Raw genomic sequence first — 22,976 nt, 5'->3', positions numbered from 1 at the left:
ATACGTGGTCTGGATGCCAAATGAAATTCCTATATACAGACACCTATTACAAAAATACATCCAATTAATTATATATATATATATCAAATAATTGAAATGAAAAATATTATAAACAAATAATAGCAAAGAACTTATACCTTATAAAGAACTGCATACAACAAATATCCAACGTCTCCATATTCAAAAACCGCATGGTCTCCAACTTCTCACATATACATCATATTCAATGTCGCCCACAATACCACCGAGACATTTGCACCACAAGATTTTTTCTGGTTTTCGAGCAACTTTATATGCCTTTTGACATAAAGGACTCAAAGAAGTCGGATCAACTATAATCATATCAACATTAGATTGTTGCACAGCGGATTCAATCGTCAATTTGGACATTCTTTTAACTGTTCAATATAAGTAATAACAATTACTAGTTTTAAAGAGTAAATTAAATACTTTTTAAGAACCAAAAGTTTTGAGAATGCATACCTCATAAGCTTGAGTGCATAACTCTACAACTTCTTTGACCAAATAACAAATTGATGCATTGCAGCTCCTACTAGCTGAACCTCATCGGTAGGGAATGGTACAGGAGCTCTTGGATCAATAACTTTATCCACACTTACTGTAACACCCCGTAAATTCGTTCAAGCCTTTCGTTCGATAATTAATTCCTTGGGCAATTTAATTTAATTCCAATTGGGCTAATTCTTTCAATTTAATATATATTATATACACTTGTATATATATTTGAGCCTAATTAATTATTCTAATCAAGAGCCCAATTAATTGAATTTATTCTTGTAAGGGATTTTATTCAATTTGGACCCTTACAATTTGTTATTAAATATCCTACAAGCCCACATTCTTGATCATACATTATATATATATATATATTGTTTCTAAGACATCTTATGGGCTAATTCTTGTATTTAATTTGTAAGGGGTGAATTTATTAAGCCCAACTTACTAGTCTTGATTATATTTAATTTCCTACACCCACTATTCTATAAGTTACTTAAGCCCACATCATTTAATGTCTTACACCCTAAATATTGTATGTATTCTTAGTATATATTTGAAGATCAAAATACCCTAAAGACTTTCACTCCTTTCTTCCTCCTACCCTATACTCCTACACCCATTTTCCACTCCATATTTCCCTAAAAATTGATCTTCATTTCTCCTACAAGTTTTCAAGTCAAGATTGCTACTTTAAGCTTGTTTAGGATTGGGTAAGTGCATCTAGCCTAGAATCTCTTGCATTTTTGTTTTGATAGTCTTTTTACATAATCTTATAAGTGTTCTTTTGGGGTTCTTTGGGAAAAAGATGATCAAGGTGAAGGTGGGGCTTTGTGAGCTAGCAAAAGGCTTGTTGGAATAGGAAAAGCTCTTTGAGGTAACCACTATGTCCATCAAAATCTATTTTTCACCTATTCTATATATGATGTTCTTGGTGTTGGAAATACATTCTTTTTAACTGTTCAATATAAGTAATAACAATTACTAGTTTTAAAGAGTAAATTAAATACTTTTTAAGAACCAAAAGTTTTGAGAATGCATACCTCATAAGCTTGAGTGCATAACTCTACCAACTTCTTTGACCAAATAACAAATTGATGCATTGCAGCTCCTACTAGCTGAACCTCATCGGTAGGGAATGGTACAGCAGCTCCTACTAGCTGAACCTCATCGGTAGGGAATGGTACAGCAGCTCCTACTAGCTGAACCTCATCGGTAGGGAATGGTACAGGAGCTCTTGGATCAATAACTTTATCCACACGGAATGGTACAGGAGCTCTTGGATCAATAACTTTATCCACACTTACTGGTACAGGAGCTCTTGGATCAATAACTTTATCCACACTTACTGTAACACCCCGTAAATTCGTTCAAGCCTTTCGTTCGATAATTAATTCCTTGGGCAATTTAATTTAATTCCAATTGGGCTAATTCTTCCAATTTANTACCATAGTTTGGAGTATTGATTCATGTCTTTGGTTTCCATTGTTGGTATTCTTGATCTATTGATTCTTCGATTCATTACCTGGGAGTTGGTTTGTGTTCATATTTGAGATGAACACTTTGTTTTGGTTGCTTTGAGTTGATGTTGGAGTATGCGGTTGTGACGGTGGTTTTGTGGATGATGTTGGAGGTTGTTGGTTGGATTTGACTGTGCTACTACTGACTATACTGACTTTGGACTTCGGTCCCTGTGATTGGGTTGATTACCCCTGTGATCGGACTTCGGTCCCTGTGATTGGACTGTCGGTCCTTGTGATTGGACTTCGGTCCCTGTGATTGGACTTCGGTCCCTGTGATTGGGCTCATCACCCCTGTGTACCGGTTTTCCGGGTTTGGCTCTTGACCACTGNTCCTTTCTTCCTCCTACCCTATACTCCTACACGCCATTTTCCACTCCATATTTCCCTAAAATTGATCTTCATTTCTCCTACAAGTTTTCAAGTCAAGATTGCTACTTTAAGCTTGTTTAGGATTGGGTAAGTGCATCTAGCCTAGAATCTACCTTGCATTTTATGGTTTTAGATAGTCTTTTTACATAATCTTATAAGTGTTCTTTTGGGGTTCTTTGGGAAAAAGATGATCAAGGTGAAGGTGGGGCTTTGTGAGCTAGCAAAAGACTTGTTGGAATAGGAAAAGCTCTTTGAGGTAACCACTATGTCCATCAAAATCTATTTTGTTCACNATCCACACTACTGTAACACCCCGTAAATTCGTTCAAGCCTTTCGTTCGATAATTAATTCCTTGGGCAATTTAATTAATTCCAATTGGCTAATTCTTCCAATTTAATATATATATATACACTTGTATATATATTTGATGCCTAACTTAATTATTCTAATCAAGAGCCCAAATTAATTGAATTTATTCTTGTAAGGATTTTATTTAATTTGGACCCTTACAACCTTTGTAATTAAATAATCTACAAGCCCACATTCTTGATCATACATTATATATATATATATATTTGTTTCTAAGACATCTTATGGGCTAATTCTTGTATTTAATTTGTAAGGGGTGAATTTATTAAGCCCAACTTACTAGTCTTGATTATATTTAATTTCCTACACCCACTATTCTATAAGTTACTTAAGCCCACATCATTTAATGTCTTACACCCTAAATATTGTATGTATTCTTAGTATATATTTTGAAGATCAAAATACCCTAAAGACTTTCACTCCTTTCTTCCTCCTACCTATACTCTCACGCCATTTTCCACTCCATATTTCCCTAAAATTGATCTTCATTTCTCCTACAAGTTTTCAAGTCAAGATTGCTACTTTAAGCTTGTTTAGGATTGGGTAAGTGCATCTAGCCTAGAATCTACCTTGCATTTTATGGTTTTAGATAGTCTTTTTACATAATCTTATAAGTGTTCTTTTGGGGTTCTTTGGGAAAAAGATGATCAAGGTGAAGGTGGGGCTTTGTGAGCTAGCAAAAGACTTGTTGGAATAGGAAAAGCTCTTTGAGGTAACCACTATGTCCATCAAAATCTATTTTGTTCACCTATTCTATATATGATGTCTTGGTGTTGGAAATCCTGAAAATTCTTGTTGTTAGCCTATTTCTTGGATGTATTTTGTTGGTTTTCATCTTGATCTTTTGCCTTGTGTTGTATGATCAATGATGTTATGGATTTCCTTATTTTTGGACTCTAAATTGGATGAAATGTGAGTGTATTTGGTCTGATTTGTATTCTGGAAGTTGGATTTGTTCATGTCTGTTCTCGGTTCTGGAATCTGGAAATTGGGTTGGCCTTGCGGAAGACCCGGACGGCACAATTAACCCGCGAGGGCGATCCGCAAGGTGGCGACGGTGGTGTCGGGCGGAGGGGAGAGGCCCGTTGAGGGAGACCGTCTCCTCTTTGCGGAGGAGGTCGGCGGAGAGGTGTGCTCCGTTGCGGTGTTCCGTTAGGCCACTGGGAATTGATTTCCAGTGAGCAGTTTCGCTGTTGTTGTTGTCTGTTGTTCTCCTTTGTTCTGATTATTGTTGGATTGTTTTTTGGGTATTTTACCATGTCTTTGGAGTATTTATTCATGTCATTTATTGGGTATTTATGACCATAGTTTGGAGTATTGATTCATGTCTTTGGTTTCCATTGTTGGTATTCTTGATCTATTGATTTTGATTCATTACCTGGGAGTTGGTTTGTGTTCATATTTGAGATGAACACTTTGTTTTGGTTGCTTTGAGTGATGTTGGAGTATGACGGTTGTGAGGTGGTTTTGTGGATTGTTGGAGGTTGTGTTGGATTTTGACTGTGCTACTACTGACTATACTCGACTTTGGACTTCGGTCCCTGTGATTGGGTTGATTACCCCTGTGATTGGACTTCGGTCCCTGTGATTGGACTGTCGGTCCTTATGACTCGGTCCCTGTGATTGGACTTCGGTCCTGTGATTGGGCTCATCACCCCTGTGTACCGGTTTTCCGGGTTTGGCTCTTGACCACTGACTTTGGGTTGGTCACCCCTGTGTACCGGTTTTTCCGAGATTGACTCTTGACTCCTGACTTCTGACTATGTGGTTTGACTTGGTTTGGTGGTTGGGTTGACTTGGTTTGGAGGTTGGAGTTGGGGTTCCTTCTTGGTCCGTTTTATGAGCTCTTTATGCTAATTCGGTCGATACCTTATGGATCTCGGTTATGGTTCGTTATTGCATTATGCTTTGTTGTTGGCTATTGGCTTTGTTTGACTGAGTCTTGGTTTGTGATTCGTTCAGCTTATTATTGTTGAGTATCGTTTTCAACTACTGAACAGTTCGTTGGTGTTTATATTCTATATGGGTGTGTAAACCTATTTACAAGCTTATGTATATCTATATCTCCTTGCGGGTGTGAATGGTGGTTGCTTAGCATTCTTTTGCTAATGGTTCTTTGTGTGTTTTCCAGGTTCGCCTTAAAGCCTTTGCGTGAGCGCGATAGAGATATACCCGTCTGAGGAGGCTTAGATAGTGGTTATGTTTTTAGATTTATGCTTTGGCCTGTGAGCCATTTGAGACTTTATAACTCTTGATTAGTGATTTGGGTACTTGTGGATTATGACTTGAGGATTTTACCTTGGTTTATATCTATGACAGCTTAGTTCGTTTTATGTTTAGCCTGTGCATCTAGGTTGTGTTTATACCTAGATGTGGCATGACGCCCCTTAGGTTTTAAATCGCTTCCGCTATGTTTTCGTTTGATGGTTGAGATTGGCAGCTGTTGTGTTAAGCTTTAGCTATCTCAGCCGGTGTGAGGTTGGGGGTGTCACACTTACTTTCACTTGATCTGCATTTAATTCTACCCCGTGAACCGTTTCACCCTTGTAAGCTATCCCAAATGCCACTGCACGTGATAAGCACCAAGAATAGCTTATTTTAAGGGTCATTTAAGGGTATTGTATAGTTTATTACCCATTTCATAAGAACATCATGCATTTAGATTCAGATGTGACCAAAACTTCTAACGAGAGCATGGAAGATGTTTTTAAGGTATTCTACAGCCAAAAGGAGGACTTAAGGCCAAAACTGAGCAGAAAATGAAGAAACCATGAAGCAGGAGCCTCCCACGCAGCCTCACACGCGTGTGGAGGGGCGTGAAATAATTCCAGAAGCTCCCCACGCCCTCCACCACGCGTGTGAGAGGAGCAATTAACCAGAATACCGTCGCGTACGACCGTACGCACCCTCGTACGCGACCTAGAATCTGCTATTTAAAGAAGCTTTGGCGAAAATCAAAAGGGAAGCAACCTTAGGATAGTTTTAGATCAAAATTTCTTTTAGGGTTTTCTCCCCTTGGGGGAAAATTCCTTTCCTTTTAGCTTAGATTAGATTGAAGATCAAGATAGAAGATTGAGATTTCAAGAACAAGATTGTAAAGATCCCCTTTCTAAGGGTGGTAATCATTCTCCCCATTATTTAATCTTATACTTGTTTCTTTGATATTTCCTTTCTTGTTCTTGTTTCTTTATAATGTTAGAGTAGATTAGAAAGGGGATTGGTGGCCCCAAGGTGAATCTATGTGGATGTTTGATATAAATTGCTAGATTAAATGTGAGCTTTATGATTGTTGGATGATGATCTTGTGTGGATGATGTTTATTGATGCTTTGTGCCTAAGTGTGACCACATTAGGTAGCAAACCCAAAGGAAGTGAGTGTGTGCGCAATAGCGGCCACTCACGAGTCTCACTCACCCACATCTCCGCTCTTAGTCCGAGAGGACAAGATCCGAGAGGAGTGGTAAACAAAGTGTTCGATGAAATGCCCCAACCGAATGAGGATGTGGGAGTCCAAAGTGTGACGCCACTTGGTGATGTGCCATGAACTCCCTAGTCTATTCCACATCTTTAGCTCACGAGACCATACAAAGATAGTCCACATAGAGAAGCCTAAGGCCCCGATCTCCGTCTTTACTTTTCCTTTTATCACACCCAACACAACCTTCCCCTCTCTTACCAATGAATCCTACTCCTAGCCATTCCCGTAACTCTTTCTTTTTAACCTCTTAAATGCCAACACACTAATTTAGTTCCCATTCGCCATCCTTGAGAGACACGACACTCGGGGAGTCTTGACTCTTCGTTTTACCACCTTCCACCTTCATATTCACTCCCACTAAAACCACAGCATCAGCACGTCTAACGGGATCTTCCAAATACAACTGGCATCGTGCTCCTACCTACATGATTTCATATTTAAAAATCAGCAAAACTGTGTTTTAACATATAATAATAAGATTAACTATAAATGATTACTTACAGCCGGTAAATCAGCAAAAGGGTCTGGAAAACTAGCTTTGTCACTGTGATGAGATTGTGGGTCGACATATATGTCATCCTCCCGCCTTGATTGTGCAGGTTGACAAATGGGAGTCTGCATCAAACCAAATTGCTTCCTCATCTCATCCATGCTTGCTTGAAGTTGTTTAGAAAACTCCTCTTGCATTTCCATTTTTTGACTGTCTAATGCCTCAGTAACTGCAACTTTAATAATTTGTTTAACTTCTAGCGTAGGCGTCTCACTTTGACAGCGTTTTGCATAGCCAAAGTAGCTTTTTAAGCCATGCCCTCTTCCCATAGCTCTAACACGACCACAATACTCATCAGTACCTATGGCACTAGACAATATATCTTGTCTACCCGTCTCAACAAATTCTCCTTGAGAAGCTTGCAAAGTGAGAGAATCCTAACATATATTAACAATATTGAATAAGGATTACTATTATAGTTCAATTTATTCAACATATATAATTATTAATGTAAAAAATTATAACATATTTACTTACAATTTTTTCCAGGACCAATCTAGTCGCTTCGTGGCGAATATTTCCTGATTTATCCATTCTTGCCCTTTTCCACTTTTCATGTCTAGGTGGTGGAGACGGAGGAGAAATTGTATACGATGGATCTGATTTTGCAGTTTCTTCTTGTTCTTTCATCTTCTCATCCATCATAATCTTCTCTAATCTCTTATAGCCTCCTTGAGCTAAATTATGTGGATGGATATTCTTAGCTTGTATCTCTTGATGTTTTATTTAATATATTTGAGATAATAATAATGATATATATATACCTGAAATTGTGGAGTTTGACGAAGAACAACATATTGTTCCCATGTGGCTGGGTCAATGAATGAGTATGAATCACAAGGGTTCTTGTTTGAGTCATTGTTGAATATATAGTCTCTATTTAATCTTGATTTAAAGTCTTTCCACCGATCACCCGCATATGACAACATAACCTTCCTCACACTATCTGTCTTGGGAATATCATAAACACTCTACAAGACAAGATTATTGATTAGTATAAATGTAATTATATTAATGTTTTTTTGTAAATATCTAAATATAAAAATAAGTTACATACCAAGATATCATCCCAAATGTTGTCTTGAATCTCTTTTGGGACTTCAGGCCATGAACCTATTGTGATAGGAATTTTGCTTCGTCCTAACAATGCAACATAACTTTTGAATTCAAGCCTGTTTTTTCCAACTGGCTCCAGTCCTTCAAATTCAACTACCTTCTTATTTTCGACAGTAGCACGCTGTAAAATTAATTTATTCAGTCGAGTGGCGACAGTAGCACGCTGTAAAATTAATTTATTCAGTCGAGTGGCACCCCTAGCACGCTGTAAAATTAATTTATTCAGTCGAGTGGCACCCCTCTTTTTCTTAGCAGCGGATTTATTCAGTCGAGTGGCACCCCTCTTTTTCTTAGCAGCGGTATTATTATCTTGGGTGGTACTATCATTAGTGGGATCATCTGATGAATCCATATGTCTGTTTGGCAAAGAAATTATTAGTAAATGACAACACAGAATAGTATGCATAAATATAAATATTTAGATAGTGTAAACACAAGAACAAGTTAAAAGCATTACAAGTAATATCAATGCTCCCATATCCCTTCATGATGATCATCCCGTGATGCATGCACTTCATCTATCTCATTATCCACAATGACTGACAATAAACTTAAAGAAAATGGTGGGATTTCCTCAATATCAAAACTAACATCTTCATTCAAATCACCAGTAATTTGTTTCTTTCCATGAAGGACAATTGACCATTTTTTATCACAAGGATCAGTAACATAAAATACTTGTTTTGCTTGGGATGCCAAAATGAATTGCTCATTTTTGTGACCTTCTCTGTTCAGATCTACAAGTGTAAATCCTAACTCATCAGCTTTCACACCGTGTTTACTATCTACCCATTTACATCGGAACATCGGCACCCTAAATGAACATAATCAACCTCCCATATCTCTTCAATCACACCATAATATGACAACTCTACAATCACAGGATTTTTATCTTTCGAACTACTGAAATGCATTGAATTTGCAACTAAAGAAACTCCACTGTTTTGCATAGTGCTCATATCATCTTGCTCTTTTGTATAAAAAGAAAACCCATTAATATCATATCCAGTATAACATATGACTTGCATACCAGGCCCATGAGCTAACCATCGTACAGTTTCAGAAACATTTTTATCTTTAAGAACTTTACTTTTGAACCAACTAATAAAATTACGATTATGTTCGCTTACAATCCACATGTCTGTCCTTCTTGGATTTTGCTCTTTAATCAAGGCCTTATGTTCATCTAAATATGGCTCAACTTCACTTGTATTGTGCAAGATGTACAAATGCGCTTGCTCAACATCTTTACGAGGCATATCTTGCACATTGGTTCCTCGAGTATCTTTCCCAGCAATTATTCCTTCATGTCGATACTTAGAAACACCAATAGCTTCTACCCCCGCCAAGTATTCAGTACAAAATTCAGTAACCTCCTCAGCAATATAGCTTTCAACAATAGAGGCTTCTGGTCTATATCGGTTCCTCACATAACCTTTTAACACTTTCATGTATCGTTCAAATGGGTACATCCACCTCAAATAGGTAGGGCCGCACTGTCTTATCTCTCTCACCAAATGTACAACCAAATGAACCATGATATCAAAAAATGAAGGTGGAAAGTACATCTCTAGCTGACACAATGTAACAGTAATACCATTTTCCAATTCATCTAATTTGTTTAGATCAATAACTTTTCCACAGATAGCATTGAAAAAGAAACAAAGCCGTATAATAGTATATCTCAACTTTTTAGGCAATATACCTCTAACAGCCACTGGCAATAGTTGTTGCATTAAGGCATGACAATCATGAGATTTCAATCCCACCAATTTTAAATCTTGCATATTCACAAGTGTTCTGATATTTGATGAATACCATTGTGGTACCTTCATTCCACGTAAACACTCACAAAAACTTGTTTTCTCCTTTCTTGATAAAGTATGAGCAGCTGGAGGCAAATATGCCTTCTTATCCCCTTGGCGTGGAGCTAATGTAGCTCGTATGTTCATTTCAATTAAGTCCAATCTAGCATTGAGTCCATCTTTAGTCTTACCCTTTATGTCTAAAAGAGTTCCAACAATACTATCACATACATTTTTCTCCACATGCATCACATCAATACTATGCCTCACATCTAATGTCTTCCAATATGGAAGATCAAAGAATATAGATTTTTTTTTCCATGGACTCTTTTCATTTGAACGTATCTCAACATTAGTTTTTGACCTCTTACCTCTTTGAGATATTAGCTTTTGAGTCTTACCAAAAGTAACATTTATACCTTGCACACGTTCATAAACTTCAATCCCAGTCAGTGGTTGTGGAGCATTTGTATAGTCTTGTTGCCCATTGAAAGCCTTTTTTAATCTCCTATAAGGGTGAAATCTATCAAGAAACCTCCGGTGACCCATGTAAACTGTCTTTCTACCATGAACAAGTTGATAATAGCATGTATTCTCTTCACAAATAGGGCATGCCTTATGTCCTTTGACACTATACCCAGACAGGTTTCCATAAGCTGGAAAGTCATTGATTGTGCAGAAAAGCATAGCTTGCAACTTAAAATTCTCTTTCCGTTATGCATCAAACACTATCACACCTTCATCCCACAATTTTTTCAAATCTTCAACCAAAGGTGCCAAAAAGGCATCTATATCATTACCTGGTTGTTTTGGACCAGATATCATCAAACACAATAATATATATTTGCATTTCATACACAACCAAGGAGGTAGATTATAAATCACCAACATTACTGGCCACGAGCTATGCTTACTACTTAGGTTTCCGTGAGGGTTTATTCCTTCAGTACAAAGTCCAAGTCTAAGATTTCTAGACTCATGGCCAAATTCAAGAAAAGCATTATCAAAAGTTTTCTATTGAGGAGAATCCGCAGGGTGACGAAGCTTTCCATCAGATATTCTTTTATCTACATGCCATGTTAAGTTTTTCGCGTCACTTGGATTTGAAAACAAACGCTTAAATCTTAGAACAATTGGGATATACCACAAAACTTTAGCTGGTGGCCCTTTTAAACTTGCCGTACCAACAACATGCTCTCTTGGTTTGTACCGAGATGCCCCACAGATTGGACATGCATGCAATTCTTTGTAATCATTCCTAAACAATATGCAATCGTTAGGACAAGCATGTATCTTTTCATACTCCATACCCATGGGACACATAATTTTCTTGGCATCATATGTATTCTTTGGAAGTTCATTATCTTCTGGAAGCATATCTTTTAATAACCCAAGTAAAGCTGTAAAACTCTTGTCGCTCCATCCATTTCCAACTTTTAAATTGAATAATTTCAGAACAGCAGATAACCGAGTATATTTACTACACCTTGGCCATAAAGGTTGTTTTGAATCACTTAATAATTCATCTAACTCATTTGATCGATCGGTGAACTCTTCTCCAACATCGCGAAACATTTCATCTAACCGATCTTCAGACTCATCATCTTTATTTGCTTCGTTCTCAACAAAAGTGTTAGATGTACTAGTTCTTTCCCCCCCTTCACCATGCCATATCCATTTTGTATAACTTAGATTAATTCCATCACAAATTAGATGATCATATATGTCATTTGCACTTAATTTTGTTAAATTGCAACACTTCTTACAAGGACAAAAAAACCTCCCATTATTATTCGGAAGACGGCGTTTTGCAAAGTCCAAAAATTCTTTAACTCTGTCATCATATTCCCTACTAATCCGAGAAGCATGCATCCAACTTTTATCCATGACAAGTCAATCTAAAATCATTATTAACTCTAATTAATCTAGTGTTAACATTCAATCATTGATTCAACAAATATAATAACTAAAACTTACTTCAGCACAGACCACGGTGTGGCTAATCACCGGATGCATAATAGAAAGCCAAAAACTTAAAAAAGCACAGACCACGGTATGGCTAATCATCAGTTGCATAAGAGAAAGCCGAAAACATAAATAAGCACAGACCACGGTGTGGCTAATCACCGGATGCATACGAGAAAGCCGAAAACATAAATAAGCACAGACCACAGTGTGGCTAATCACCGGATGCATACGAGAAAGTCGAAAACATAAATAAGCACAGACCACGGTGTGGCTAATCACCGGATGCATACAAGAAAGCCGAAAGTTCGTAGAAAAATAAATAAATAAAGATCTTACCTCACCAAAGCTTTGTCCACGTCGATAGGCTAAACCTCGAATCAAACTAATCACCTACAATGGAAAGGGTGATTTGATCATAACTAAAACTATTTGTAATGTAGTATAAAGTAATGTTCTAGGAAATTAAAGGAGAAACTAAATACTTTAATGATTTAATAATTTTATAATGTGTAAAATTTAAGACATATAATACTCCTTAATGATATTGGTCCATTGTGATTGAAGATTAATTTAACTTTTTTTCCTTGAAACCCAACACAAATAAGAAATATATTAATGAATAATTTAACTATTCTTATTTAATTTAATTAAAAATCAAAAGTGCAATTAAAAAATAAACCCTAACAAATCCTAAATTAAAGAAGTTGTGGATAATGGATAATGATGTAGTCATTCATTAATATATAATGGATAATGATGTAGGCATACCTTAGTTGATTGCCAACGAAGGTGTGGGGATAACTACTTTTCTAGAGAGATGAACAAAAATGTAATGCTAGTGAACCTTAGCTTTTTTCTTATTCCTTTTTTATTTTTTTTGCTAGTGAACAATTTAGCTAACAAGCAAATATCATTAAAAAAATCCATAAACATTAATGTTGGAGGCATCTACCATCACTTATAATTATTTTAGAGGCCAAACAATAAACTAAAAATATATTGCTAATGAATAAAGTGTGAGATCGTAAATGATATTTTTAAATAAAATAATTCAAAAAAAAAAAACCTTACCGTGAAGGCTGATTGGCGGCGGAGCTCCGGCGGTGCAGCGGTTCGGCTGCTGCGGTGCGCCTTTGAGCGACGACTGATCTCCCGCGGCGGTGCGGCTGCAACTGTGCTTCGCGACTGCTTCGGCGGGAGTGCTTCGCGGCTGCGGTTCGGTGGGACTGCTTCGCGACTCCGGCGGCTTGCAGCGGCGGAGGCGCTTTGCGGGGATGGGTGGGCGATGGCGATCGGCGACGGGTAGTTCGGGAGGCGACGATTGATGGGGGGCGATGGCTGTAGGACGTTCGAATATAATGTTCGAATTTTGGTTTTAGTTTATTAGGGATTGAACTTTCGGCTTTGTTAATTTGGGGGCAACGGCTTGGATTTATTAACCCTACAACGTCAGTTATATCAAATAACCGACGTTGTAGGTCAATCGTATAAAACACGTCGCAATACGACGTCGGCTAACTTCCTAGCCGACGTCGTATTGCGCAACGTCGGAGTCCGTTTGGTGATACGACGACGGCTAAAGATGTAGCCGTCGTCGTAGCACCCGTCGCCGGTGATACGACGTCGGCTAACCACCGAGCCGACGTCGTATCGCGTAGTAGTATTAGGTTGAGACTTTAAACGTCGGTTATGTCATGATAACCGACGTTAAAGGTTTTTTTTTTTAATTTTTAATTATTTAAATAACATATAACGTCGGCTAATTACTTAGCCGACGTTAATTAGCCGACGTTGTATGTGATTTCTGTAGTAGTGTATAAATGCAATATGTACCTTGGAGTCATGGAATAATAAGCATGCCAGTGTTTGTTTGTTGATGGCAACACGTTGATATACCTTGGCCAAATAACAACACATCAACCGGAGCCTTATAGAGCTTTTCCTTATCCCGAGGGACGTAATTTGACTCCATTTCTAAGCAATAAAGAGAAAGATGAGAAATTACAGAGAACAATAAAAAATATATAATGGTAGAATATCAGTCAATTAGTGATCCTTTTATATATTCCGCCAATTAGTAATATCATATTCATTTTCAACCAATTATTCTTTTTTTTTTTAATTTTCAGTCAATTAAAATATGAGATGCAGTGATATTTTTACCTAATTTCCATTTCATTTTTAATTGATGATGTAGAATATTATTATTGAAATATTTCCGTTTCGTTTTTAATTTCCGTTCCATTTTTAATTTACCTTTAATATTGTTTAAAACATGCCTTCACTATTGATGATGTAGAATATTGTTATTGAAATATTTCAATTCCTTTTTTAATTAAAATGCAATGATCTGACCATTTCCATTTTCATTTTAGTCAATTATGTATATTTTTGTTTTATTTGTAGTCAATTATTAATATTCATTTACTTTTATATATTCAGTCAATTAGTAATATCAGATTCATTTTCAGTCGATTATTCTTTTTTTATTTTCAGTTAATTAGTCATTAGAATAATAGATGCACTGATATTTTCATTCCATTTTTAATTTACCTTTACTATTGATGATGTAGACTATTATTATTGAAATATTTCCTTTCCATTTTTAATTTACTTTTACTATTGATAATGTAGAATATTATTATTGGACTATTTCCGTTTCATTTTTAATTTCTATTCCATTGTTTAAAATTGTGAAAGATTTATGATTTAATTGTGATTTGATTTATTCTACTGTTTAATATTATTTTGAAAATTTAAAATGCAATGATTTGACCATTTCCTTTTCCATTTTAATTAATTATGGATATTTTTTTAATTTTTAGTCAATTATTAATATTCATTTCCTTTTCCAATTGACATAATTTCCGTTCTCTTTTCTATTTTTAATTTTCAATCAATTATTAATATACATTTCCTTTTCCAATTTACCTAATTTCCATTCCATTTTAAAATTATAATGTAAAATATTATTCTGAAACATTTCTATCATAATAATGACCGTAATTACTAATAATGAATTATAATCAATTATAATTAATATTATTTTATCATAATAATTACCATATTACTAAAATGCCCCTACGTTTGGGCGGAAAAATTTTGGAGGATGATATTATTTTTATATATAGCATAGATAGATTCTATATTTGTAATTACCGTTATGAATGGATTTAATAGGAAAATTTAAGTAGGAAGTTATATTAAGAGTTTTGAAATATTATTATTATATTATTATTAATATTAGAGAAATTATATTCAAAGTTTTAGATTATTATTACGAAGTATTATTATTATTATTATTATACTCTTATAAGAATAGGTAAGCAAAAAAAACTTGATTACCCCGAATGACCCTGTTTTTTTCTTTAGATCCCAATAAAACACTTCATGGGAATGGACCCAAAAGCAAATTGTGTTGAAGTAAAAATGGTGTAGGGGAAACCGTTTATGTTTTTTTTTTTTTTTTTCTAAAAGAATAATTAATTAATTAATTAATTAATTTTTAATAGTTTTCTTTGTTTCCTTTTTTTTTTTAAGAATAGAACTCAGTTACGGTTGAGCCGCTACAATAATCTAAAGTGGTTGATTTCCTTGCATAGGTTGGGAAGCTTGAAGAGGCAGTGAATCACGGTAGAAGTGAATTTCACAAATTTAATAGGTTTACAGAATTCGAATACTTAGTTAAGGAGATATGGAATGCTTTAATTTTGGGCCGTGTGCCGTACATAACTTCCACCATAGCATTTATCTCTTGTTCTTCCTGTTTTTCTTCCTTGTCGCCTTCCATCCCAAAGGCTCTCTATGAAAATTTTCTTATTGCGGGATAACAATAATAATAAAATAATAAAAAATAATAATAATAAAGCAAAACATCACCATCATCTTTATCAACACCCATTTCCTTTTCTTTTTTTTTTCTTTTCCTTTTCTTTTCTTTCTTCTTCCATTCTTCTTTCTTCCTTTTCTTTTCTTTCTTCGTCCCTCTCTTCTCATAATAATAATAATAATAATAATAATAATAATAATAATAATAATAAGAAAAATAAGAAAACATATATGGTTAACTAATATAATCAATAATTTACCCAAAATAATTGTCCAATTTTTACCTTATAATCAATTAAAAAATTAATAAATAATCAATAAATTAATTAATTAATAAAATCAATATTTTGACTAAAATGCCCTTAAGTTTGGCCGGGAAAGTTTGGGAGGAGGATAATACTTTTATATATAGTATAGATGTTTTCGAATGATCCCGTACCAACATATGTTTGGTATAACACATGTCCTTTCCATTGCACTAACTCCAATGTCTGTTGGTTGACAGCGGAACGTTGATATTCGTGGGACAAAACAAATAACAACGAATCAATCAAATCTTATACAAATTTTCTTCGTCTTGGGGGATAGGTCGGAAGCAGAGACAAAAGCAGGGCTCCATTAGTGAAAGAAGAAAATTGTTTTCGATTTGTAGGTTCGAAAGAAAACAACCGCAGCAACAGAATTTGCAGATTTGAAAGTAGAGAGGTCTGGAATAATTGTACTCCGTTCTGCGTTTCTCTTTTAAAGTTCACAGTATAGGATTAGGGATTTATATAAGGTTGTATCTTATTACGATAGATTTGTACTATGATAGTAATTGTAATGTATAATTGTGATACAATAGGAATTGTAATGTAGAATTGTACAACGAATAGGAAAATAGGAAATAATTGCATCCTAAATATTGCAGGACTGTTTTGGGCAGGAAGCTTAAAGTAAGGATTTTGTTTTTATATATAGTATAGATTTTTTATTTTCAACTTTTGAAATTCCGAATTTGAGGTTTGGAAGCCAAAAAAAAAAAAAGGTTTGGATAAGTTCAAGTTGGTTTGCTAATAAGCATAAGACCCTTGCATGGATGAGGGGATGCAACAAGCAATGATGGGTTGTCTGTCTTTTAGACTTGTGGGTAGTGACACAATTCTTATACCATGGAACATTAATCACAGTGCACTGTGGACCCTGATGGATGTATATGTGTCTTATGTTGTGAGTTTTTGTATCTTGTATTATGAAATTTTGTACTTTAAAAGTATGAATTTTGTATCTGAAACAAATTATTACTTGTGTCTTATGTTACAAATTTTTGTGTCTTGTGTTATGAAATTTTGTGCTTACGAACACAAATTATGTATTTAAATTAGATTTGAAAAAAATAAGTAAATCTATAACATGTGTATGTGTTGTGATTTTTTTGTATTTTGTGTTATAAAATTCTATATAATAAATTAGTAAGTGTGTTATATAATATGTGATCGTGACGTACTACCAAACTAGTTGGTAGATAGTAGGGCAGAATCCCCAAGTTTAAAAAGTAATGTTGAGAGTGGGATTTGAACCCACGCCCTTTCGGACCAAAACCTTAATCTAGCACCTTAGACCAACTCAGCCATCTCAACCTATAAAAACTTATCTTGAAGAAGTTTTAAAATACGCAATAAACTCCAACCTTCGCAGTTCGCCTTCAGTGGCTTATTTGGGAGTTATTTGAGTTTGATGACTTAATTGTTGTTTCCCAGATAGTTCAGTAGCTTATTTGTACTTTAACCTGGAGTTAACATGTTAAAAATGTTAATTGCTATTTTTTTCCGGTTTCAATGGCTTAATTGCTATTTTTTCTGAGTTCAGTGGCTTATTTGGGGTTATTCGAGTTCGATGGCTTAATTGCTGTTTCCCAAACAGTTCAGTGGCTTATTTGTACTTTATCTCTTATATATATACTAGTTTTTTCTTATGCGCGATGCGCAAAAAATAGGTGCCAAATATTAATATTTTATATTAAAATTTTAAATTTATTTAGATTTTAAATATTTAAATTATTGTAAATAATAATAATAATGTAAAATATTTTTATAAATTTTATATTTATATTTTAGAAAATAACTAACATATAACTACAATATATATATATATAATGTGTATACATTATTATTATTGAAGAAAAATAAGAAAATATGTAGTGGATGCATGTGCATGATAAAAATAGTGGAAAAGATAACGGAAGTTATAACGGTAGGGGTATGTTTGTCTAATATATTGTAAAGTACAACTTTTATAACATAATGTACAAAAAAACTTAACGGAAAAAACGGACATAAATGAAGGGTATAACCTTAATTCACACTTATTATGTTTTTAGATATATATATATATATATATATATATATATATATATATATATATATATATATATATATGATATATATGGAAAAAAGAAAAATTTAATTACTACATCAAATGAATATATCTACAATCTTAATAAGAGCCAATAAAGTTAGGGCTCTAAGGGAAAGAAAAAAATGTTGGTAGTAATTTTTACTTAAACGAATGGTTCATATTATTTGATTGTAGTAATTTTTTTAATAATTTTCTTTCTTTACCCTCTATATATTATTTTCTTCCCTTAAATAACCCCACACCCCGTTAGTATAAACTTTAATAACGGAATATTCCGTTAACTTTTAACTTACTCATTAATTTATATAAGAAATGTCTTATGTTCGAACCCTATCCTAATCAGAGTTGACATAATTGTTAAATATATACTACGAATATGTTAGAGTATATTATTGAAAAGTAAGTACTCCACTCTATTACTTTTATTAAATTATTAAATAAATTAGTAGCTACAACAACAAAAAAAAATAAATACATATGCATTTCTTTAATTTAGAATTCGATGTTTACAATGTCTTTATTCAAAAAAAATATTCATTATCAAAAGATTAAAAAAGAGATATAATTTCATTAGTTATATTTTCTTTATTTATTAAAATAAAAATTAAATATAAAAAAATTTAAAAAGAGATATAACTGCATTAGTTATATTGTCTTTATTTTCTACAATAAAAATTATTCATTATCAAAAAATTTAAAAAAAAAAGATATGATTTCATTAGTTATGTTGTCTTTATTTTCTACAATTTAAAGATTCTTTACCTTCAAATTTATTAATTAATTATATTCACTACATTATTCATTGTGTTCTTTTTATACTATGTTATAATTAAATACTCCGTATCAAAGTTATAATATAAAGAGTTAATTCCAGCAATGGTCCCCTAACTATGTTGATTTTCCAAAATTGGTCATTGTCTTTTAATTTGGACGAAAAAGACACTTGACTATTGAATTTGTTCAGGCATTAGTCCTTCCGTTTATGTACAGTTAACTAGGCGTTATGTTAAGGGGTAAATGGTTCTTTTCATTTGACTGCCCTTCTTCTTCCTCTTTCTATATCTATTGTTTCTTCTTCCTTCCACATCACGCTCTTGTACATTCCTCCCCAGTGGCTTGAAAAATACAGACAACCCAAAATCAATAGGTTTAATTTAAGCATAGAGTTCTCTTTCTTATTGGCAAACAAGAAGTGCTCAAGCTTCAAGTCTTGATGCATGACTCCATTGGCGTGACCATTCCCACCCACCGCCCTCAGTCGCATCACCATTCCCAGCCATCGCACCTCCACCTGCTTCAACCCCCTCCTCTATCGACATCTCCTCCACCATTTCTACCACCTCCGGCGGTCTTTCCCTCCCAACAGCGCCCCAGCAAACCTACGCGACATGACCATATCGGCCACATCTCGCACAGTACGTCGGAAGTTTCTCCGGCTCAATACTCTGCCACAACCGTCTCCATTCTCCTTTCTCACTCACAATCTGAATCAATACACCATCTAACACCGGTTTTGCAACATCAATCTCTAATCAGACCCTAGCCACGCTAGGTCTCGACCTACGATTCGTCACCGAATCAAGGTCCACAAATCGACCGATTGGAGAACATATACATGAAATTGATTGAGGATTAAGGTAGATGAGGGAGTTGAAACCATACCAAAGACAGAGGAGAGTCCCTTCGAGCGTTCCAATTTGGAGTCCACTAAGATATCCAAACCCTAGCCCCTTCCATTTCTTCTTGCGCTTTGGTGGTTACATTTCTTCTTCTTCTTCTGAGAGAAGGACAAGAGGATCACTAGGAGTGTCCCCAACTTCGTGACCTCCATTTGCAGCACATCTGGCTCTTAGCATTTCTTGTCTCGTTATTTCTGCCAATCTCCTAGACTTGCGGTTTGGTATGATATTTCCATTTGGCTTCTTCGAGTTCATGGTGACCTGCAAAACAATTAAACAATAGAGGTGTTCTGTACAAGTGGAGAGTGAGGAGTTCCCAACTTATAGATGGGAAGAGATGCCTTGGAACTTGAAACTGTTGAAAAGTAGACATTGAATGTCATTTCAAAACATCTGGCGGTTTCCAACGCTCTAAAATTCAATGCCTTTATCTCAAAATGTGTTTCCTCCTTGCATGGTCAAAGATGGTGCATTCGAATGATCTTTTCATCTGCATGCAAAGTGATTAGTACAACAAATAGACAATATACACGGTAAGACTAGATAGATCACAAGTAAGATTACCAAAAAATCCAACTGAATACTCAAGATAAAAAGATAAAAAGTAGTTGAAAATCAATTACTTCTATTGCATGCAAATAGACACGCAAGAGGGTGACTCACCACAGTAAAAACACAAGCAAGAGCAAATTAAATGCATACATACTAGGCATGCTACACGTATGACATTTAGATAAACACTGATAAAATTGCTCAGGAAACAAATAAAATCACAAAATAAAATCACATAAAATTAATTTAAATGCTTAGCATAAATTAAATACTTAGCTGATTTCGATCATTCTCATTTCGTGCCTTAGAGTTGCAAAGCGAGATTCACATAACGATTTTGTGAGAATATCTGCAATTTGATTTTCTGTAGAGATGTGATCGATCCTTAAGTCCTTCTTTTTGACGTGGTCTCGAATAAAGTGATGTCATACGTCGATATGCTTCGTCCTTGAATGAAGTACATGATTTTGAGAAATCGCAATCGAGCTAGTATTATCACAAAAAATACTAACGTCTTCGTAATTAATTCCATAGTCCTTCAACTGTTGCTTCATCCATAAAATTTGTTAACAACAACTCCCTGCTGCGATATATTCGGCTTCGGCAGTACTTGTAGCAATGGAGTTTTGTTTCTTGCTGAACCATGAAACTAACCTTCCCCCTAAGAGCTGGCACGTTCCTGAGGTGCGTTTACGATCAATTTTGCAACCTGCAAAATCTGCATATGAATATCCGGTTAGTTCGAAATTACCTTCTTTTTGAAACCATAATCCAACATTGATAGTTCGCTTGAGATATCGAATAATTTTCTTCGTAGCATCAAGATGACTATTTTTCGGCTTTGATTGAATTCTTGCACATACACCTACTGAGTAAGATATATCGGGTCTACTCGCAGTGAGGTATAACAAAGAACTAATCATTCCTCAGCATATCGTTGGATCAACGTCCGTTCCTTTGTCATCCTTGTCTAATTGTTGTGTTGTGCTCATGGGTATTTTCACTAAGCTTTTTCCTTCTAAGCCAAATTTCTTGATCAGATCCTTAGTGTACTTGGTTTGATTTATGAAAATTCCTTCCTTTATTTATTTGACTTGCAGTCCAAGGAAGTAGTTCAATTCACCCATCATGCTCATTTCGAACATGTTCTGCATGAGCTTAGAAATTTCTCACATAAAGTTTTATCAATACTTCCAAAATAATATCATCAACATAAATTTTCACTAATAAAATGTGATTATTTTCTTGAATTTTAAATAAGGTTTTGTGAACAAGGCCTTGGTAAAACCACAACTAATTAAGAACATTGACAGGGTATCGTACCAAGCTCGAGGTGCTTGTTTTAACCCATATAATGCCTTCTTTAGTTTATAAACCTTGTCAACATTACCTTTTACCTCAAAGGTTGCTCAACATAAACTTCCTCTTCAAGTAAGTCGTTGAGAAACGCGCTTTTTACGTCCATTTGGTAGACGGTAAAATTCTTGTATGTTGCATATGCTAGGAAAATGCGAATAGCTTCTAGTCTTGCCAATGGAGCAAAAATCTCATCAAAATCTATTCCTTCTTCTTGAGAATAACCTTTTGCAACCAGTCTTGCTTTATTCCTAACAATGGTGCCATCTTCATTTTCTTTGTTTCGGAAGATCCATTTTGTACCAATTACGTTATGATTGCCTGGTCTTGGAACAAGCTCCCATACATCATTTCTCTGGAATTGATTCAGCTCTTTTTGCATGGCTTCAATCCAACTAGGATCACTTAAAGCTTCATCTATCTCCTTTGATTTAATCTGAGATAGGAAACACGAGAACACTGTATCTCTTATAGCTGATCTGGTTTTCACACCTTCATACACATCTCCAATAATTAAATCTTGTGGGTGATTTTTGAGCCATCTCAAATCTGGTTGAAAATTGTCTTGTGAGTTTGGGGGCAGTTTGGAGTCATTGGCACGTTTAGAGAGAGAGAGAGAAAGTTAGTGGGTTCATTGTGGGTCCCACCACTAGTTCTAACTTCCCCTACAACTTCCTCTATAGCTTCCACTCCATCTCTAGCATTAACTTCCACCCCAACTTCCTTTACAACTTTCACTCCTTCACCATTTTCGCTTTTTGCGCATGGTGCGCCATTTTGTCAAAATTGGAGTTATTAATTTCCAGATCTTCTAATCCCTGCATAACATTGTCCTTTGAAGCTTCATTAGTAGTAATAAAATTATTTGAAACATTATTACCAATTTTTGGATCATCAATTTCCTTGACTTTTGAGGATTTGTTGAACACAACTGTTAGGAACATACTGTAATAGGTTTTGATGATACCAAATGTAATGTTCAATCCCCTAAGTCTCGATAGATAGGAAATATATGTAAGTTCGACAAGTAAACTAAGAGCGAAAATACAACCGGGTAATTGAGCTCAACTCAGAAAATATTTAAGCTTAAGGTGAACTTGTTTGAACATCTTAGAAGTTTCTTGTTGTAAGCTTATAGATAGATCAGAAAAAGGCACGGGACATCACTGGAGGAATAAGGGTCTGCGAGACATCAACTAAGTCTCGAGACATAAGCAGAGTTCGAGAGATGGAATCTCTCAAAACATCAATCCGGTTCAAGACATGAGATCGAGACATCAAGTAGTCGAGACATCAATTTTTGGTCTCGAAAGACTAGCACTTCTCCAATGAACTGAACGGCAATTAACACGCATAGATAAAGTAATCTAAGTTTGGAGAAATAGAATATCATGGAGATAAAATATTAAGGAGGTGCTGACAGAGTATTATGGGAAAATAGAACAGCTGGAAGTGGATGCCACGTCAGA

The 22,976-nt window shown here is 35.0% G+C and overlaps 2 protein-coding genes and 1 non-coding gene across 3 annotated transcripts; all 3 read right to left on the bottom strand.

Annotated features, from left to right (window-relative positions):
* Positions 1–8,387: 8,387 nt before the first annotated feature.
* On the bottom strand, positions 8,388–10,552 carry LOC116029701. The gene is made up of 3 exons (XM_031271744.1): positions 10,465–10,552; positions 8,779–10,383; positions 8,388–8,707 (listed from the first exon to the last, which is right to left on the bottom strand). Exons 1-3 carry the CDS (start codon positions 10,550–10,552, stop codon positions 8,388–8,390), a joined length of 2,013 nt encoding a protein of 670 aa, XP_031127604.1.
* Positions 10,553–10,741: 189 nt separating this feature from the next.
* Positions 10,742–11,614, bottom strand: LOC116029700. Its single transcript, XM_031271743.1, has one exon. It carries the CDS (start codon positions 11,612–11,614, stop codon positions 10,742–10,744), a length of 873 nt encoding a protein of 290 aa, XP_031127603.1.
* A 5,447-nt stretch (positions 11,615–17,061) lies between these two features.
* TRNAL-AAG lies at positions 17,062–17,142 on the bottom strand. The gene has a single exon. It is a non-coding gene; the product is annotated as a tRNA-Leu (tRNA).
* Positions 17,143–22,976: the final 5,834 nt, after the last annotated feature.

The sequence above is a fragment of the Ipomoea triloba genome, chromosome 9 (assembly GCF_003576645.1).
Source record: "Ipomoea triloba cultivar NCNSP0323 chromosome 9, ASM357664v1".
In the NCBI taxonomy this organism is placed as follows: Eukaryota; Viridiplantae; Streptophyta; class Magnoliopsida; order Solanales; family Convolvulaceae; genus Ipomoea; species Ipomoea triloba.
This window is presented reverse-complemented; position numbering and strand designations above follow the sequence as displayed.

What these genes read in the sequence shown, in the direction of transcription:
- LOC116029701 (XM_031271744.1), bottom strand. Translation starts at nt 10,552, where the DNA reads ATGATATCTGGTCCAAAACAACCAGGTAATGATATAGATGCCTTTTTG. An exon ending in GAAAAAATTGTGGGATGAAG is followed by an intron (nt 10,384 to 10,464) that starts GTGTGATAGTGT and finishes ATGACTTTCCAG; the next exon opens with CTTATGGAAACCTGTCTGGG. An exon ending in TGTAGAGTTGTCATATTATG is followed by an intron (nt 8,708 to 8,778) that starts GTGTGATTGAAG and finishes GTAAATGGGTAG; the next exon opens with ATAGTAAACACGGTGTGAAA.
- LOC116029700 (XM_031271743.1), bottom strand. Translation starts at nt 11,614, where the DNA reads ATGGATAAAAGTTGGATGCATGCTTCTCGGATTAGTAGGGAATATGAT.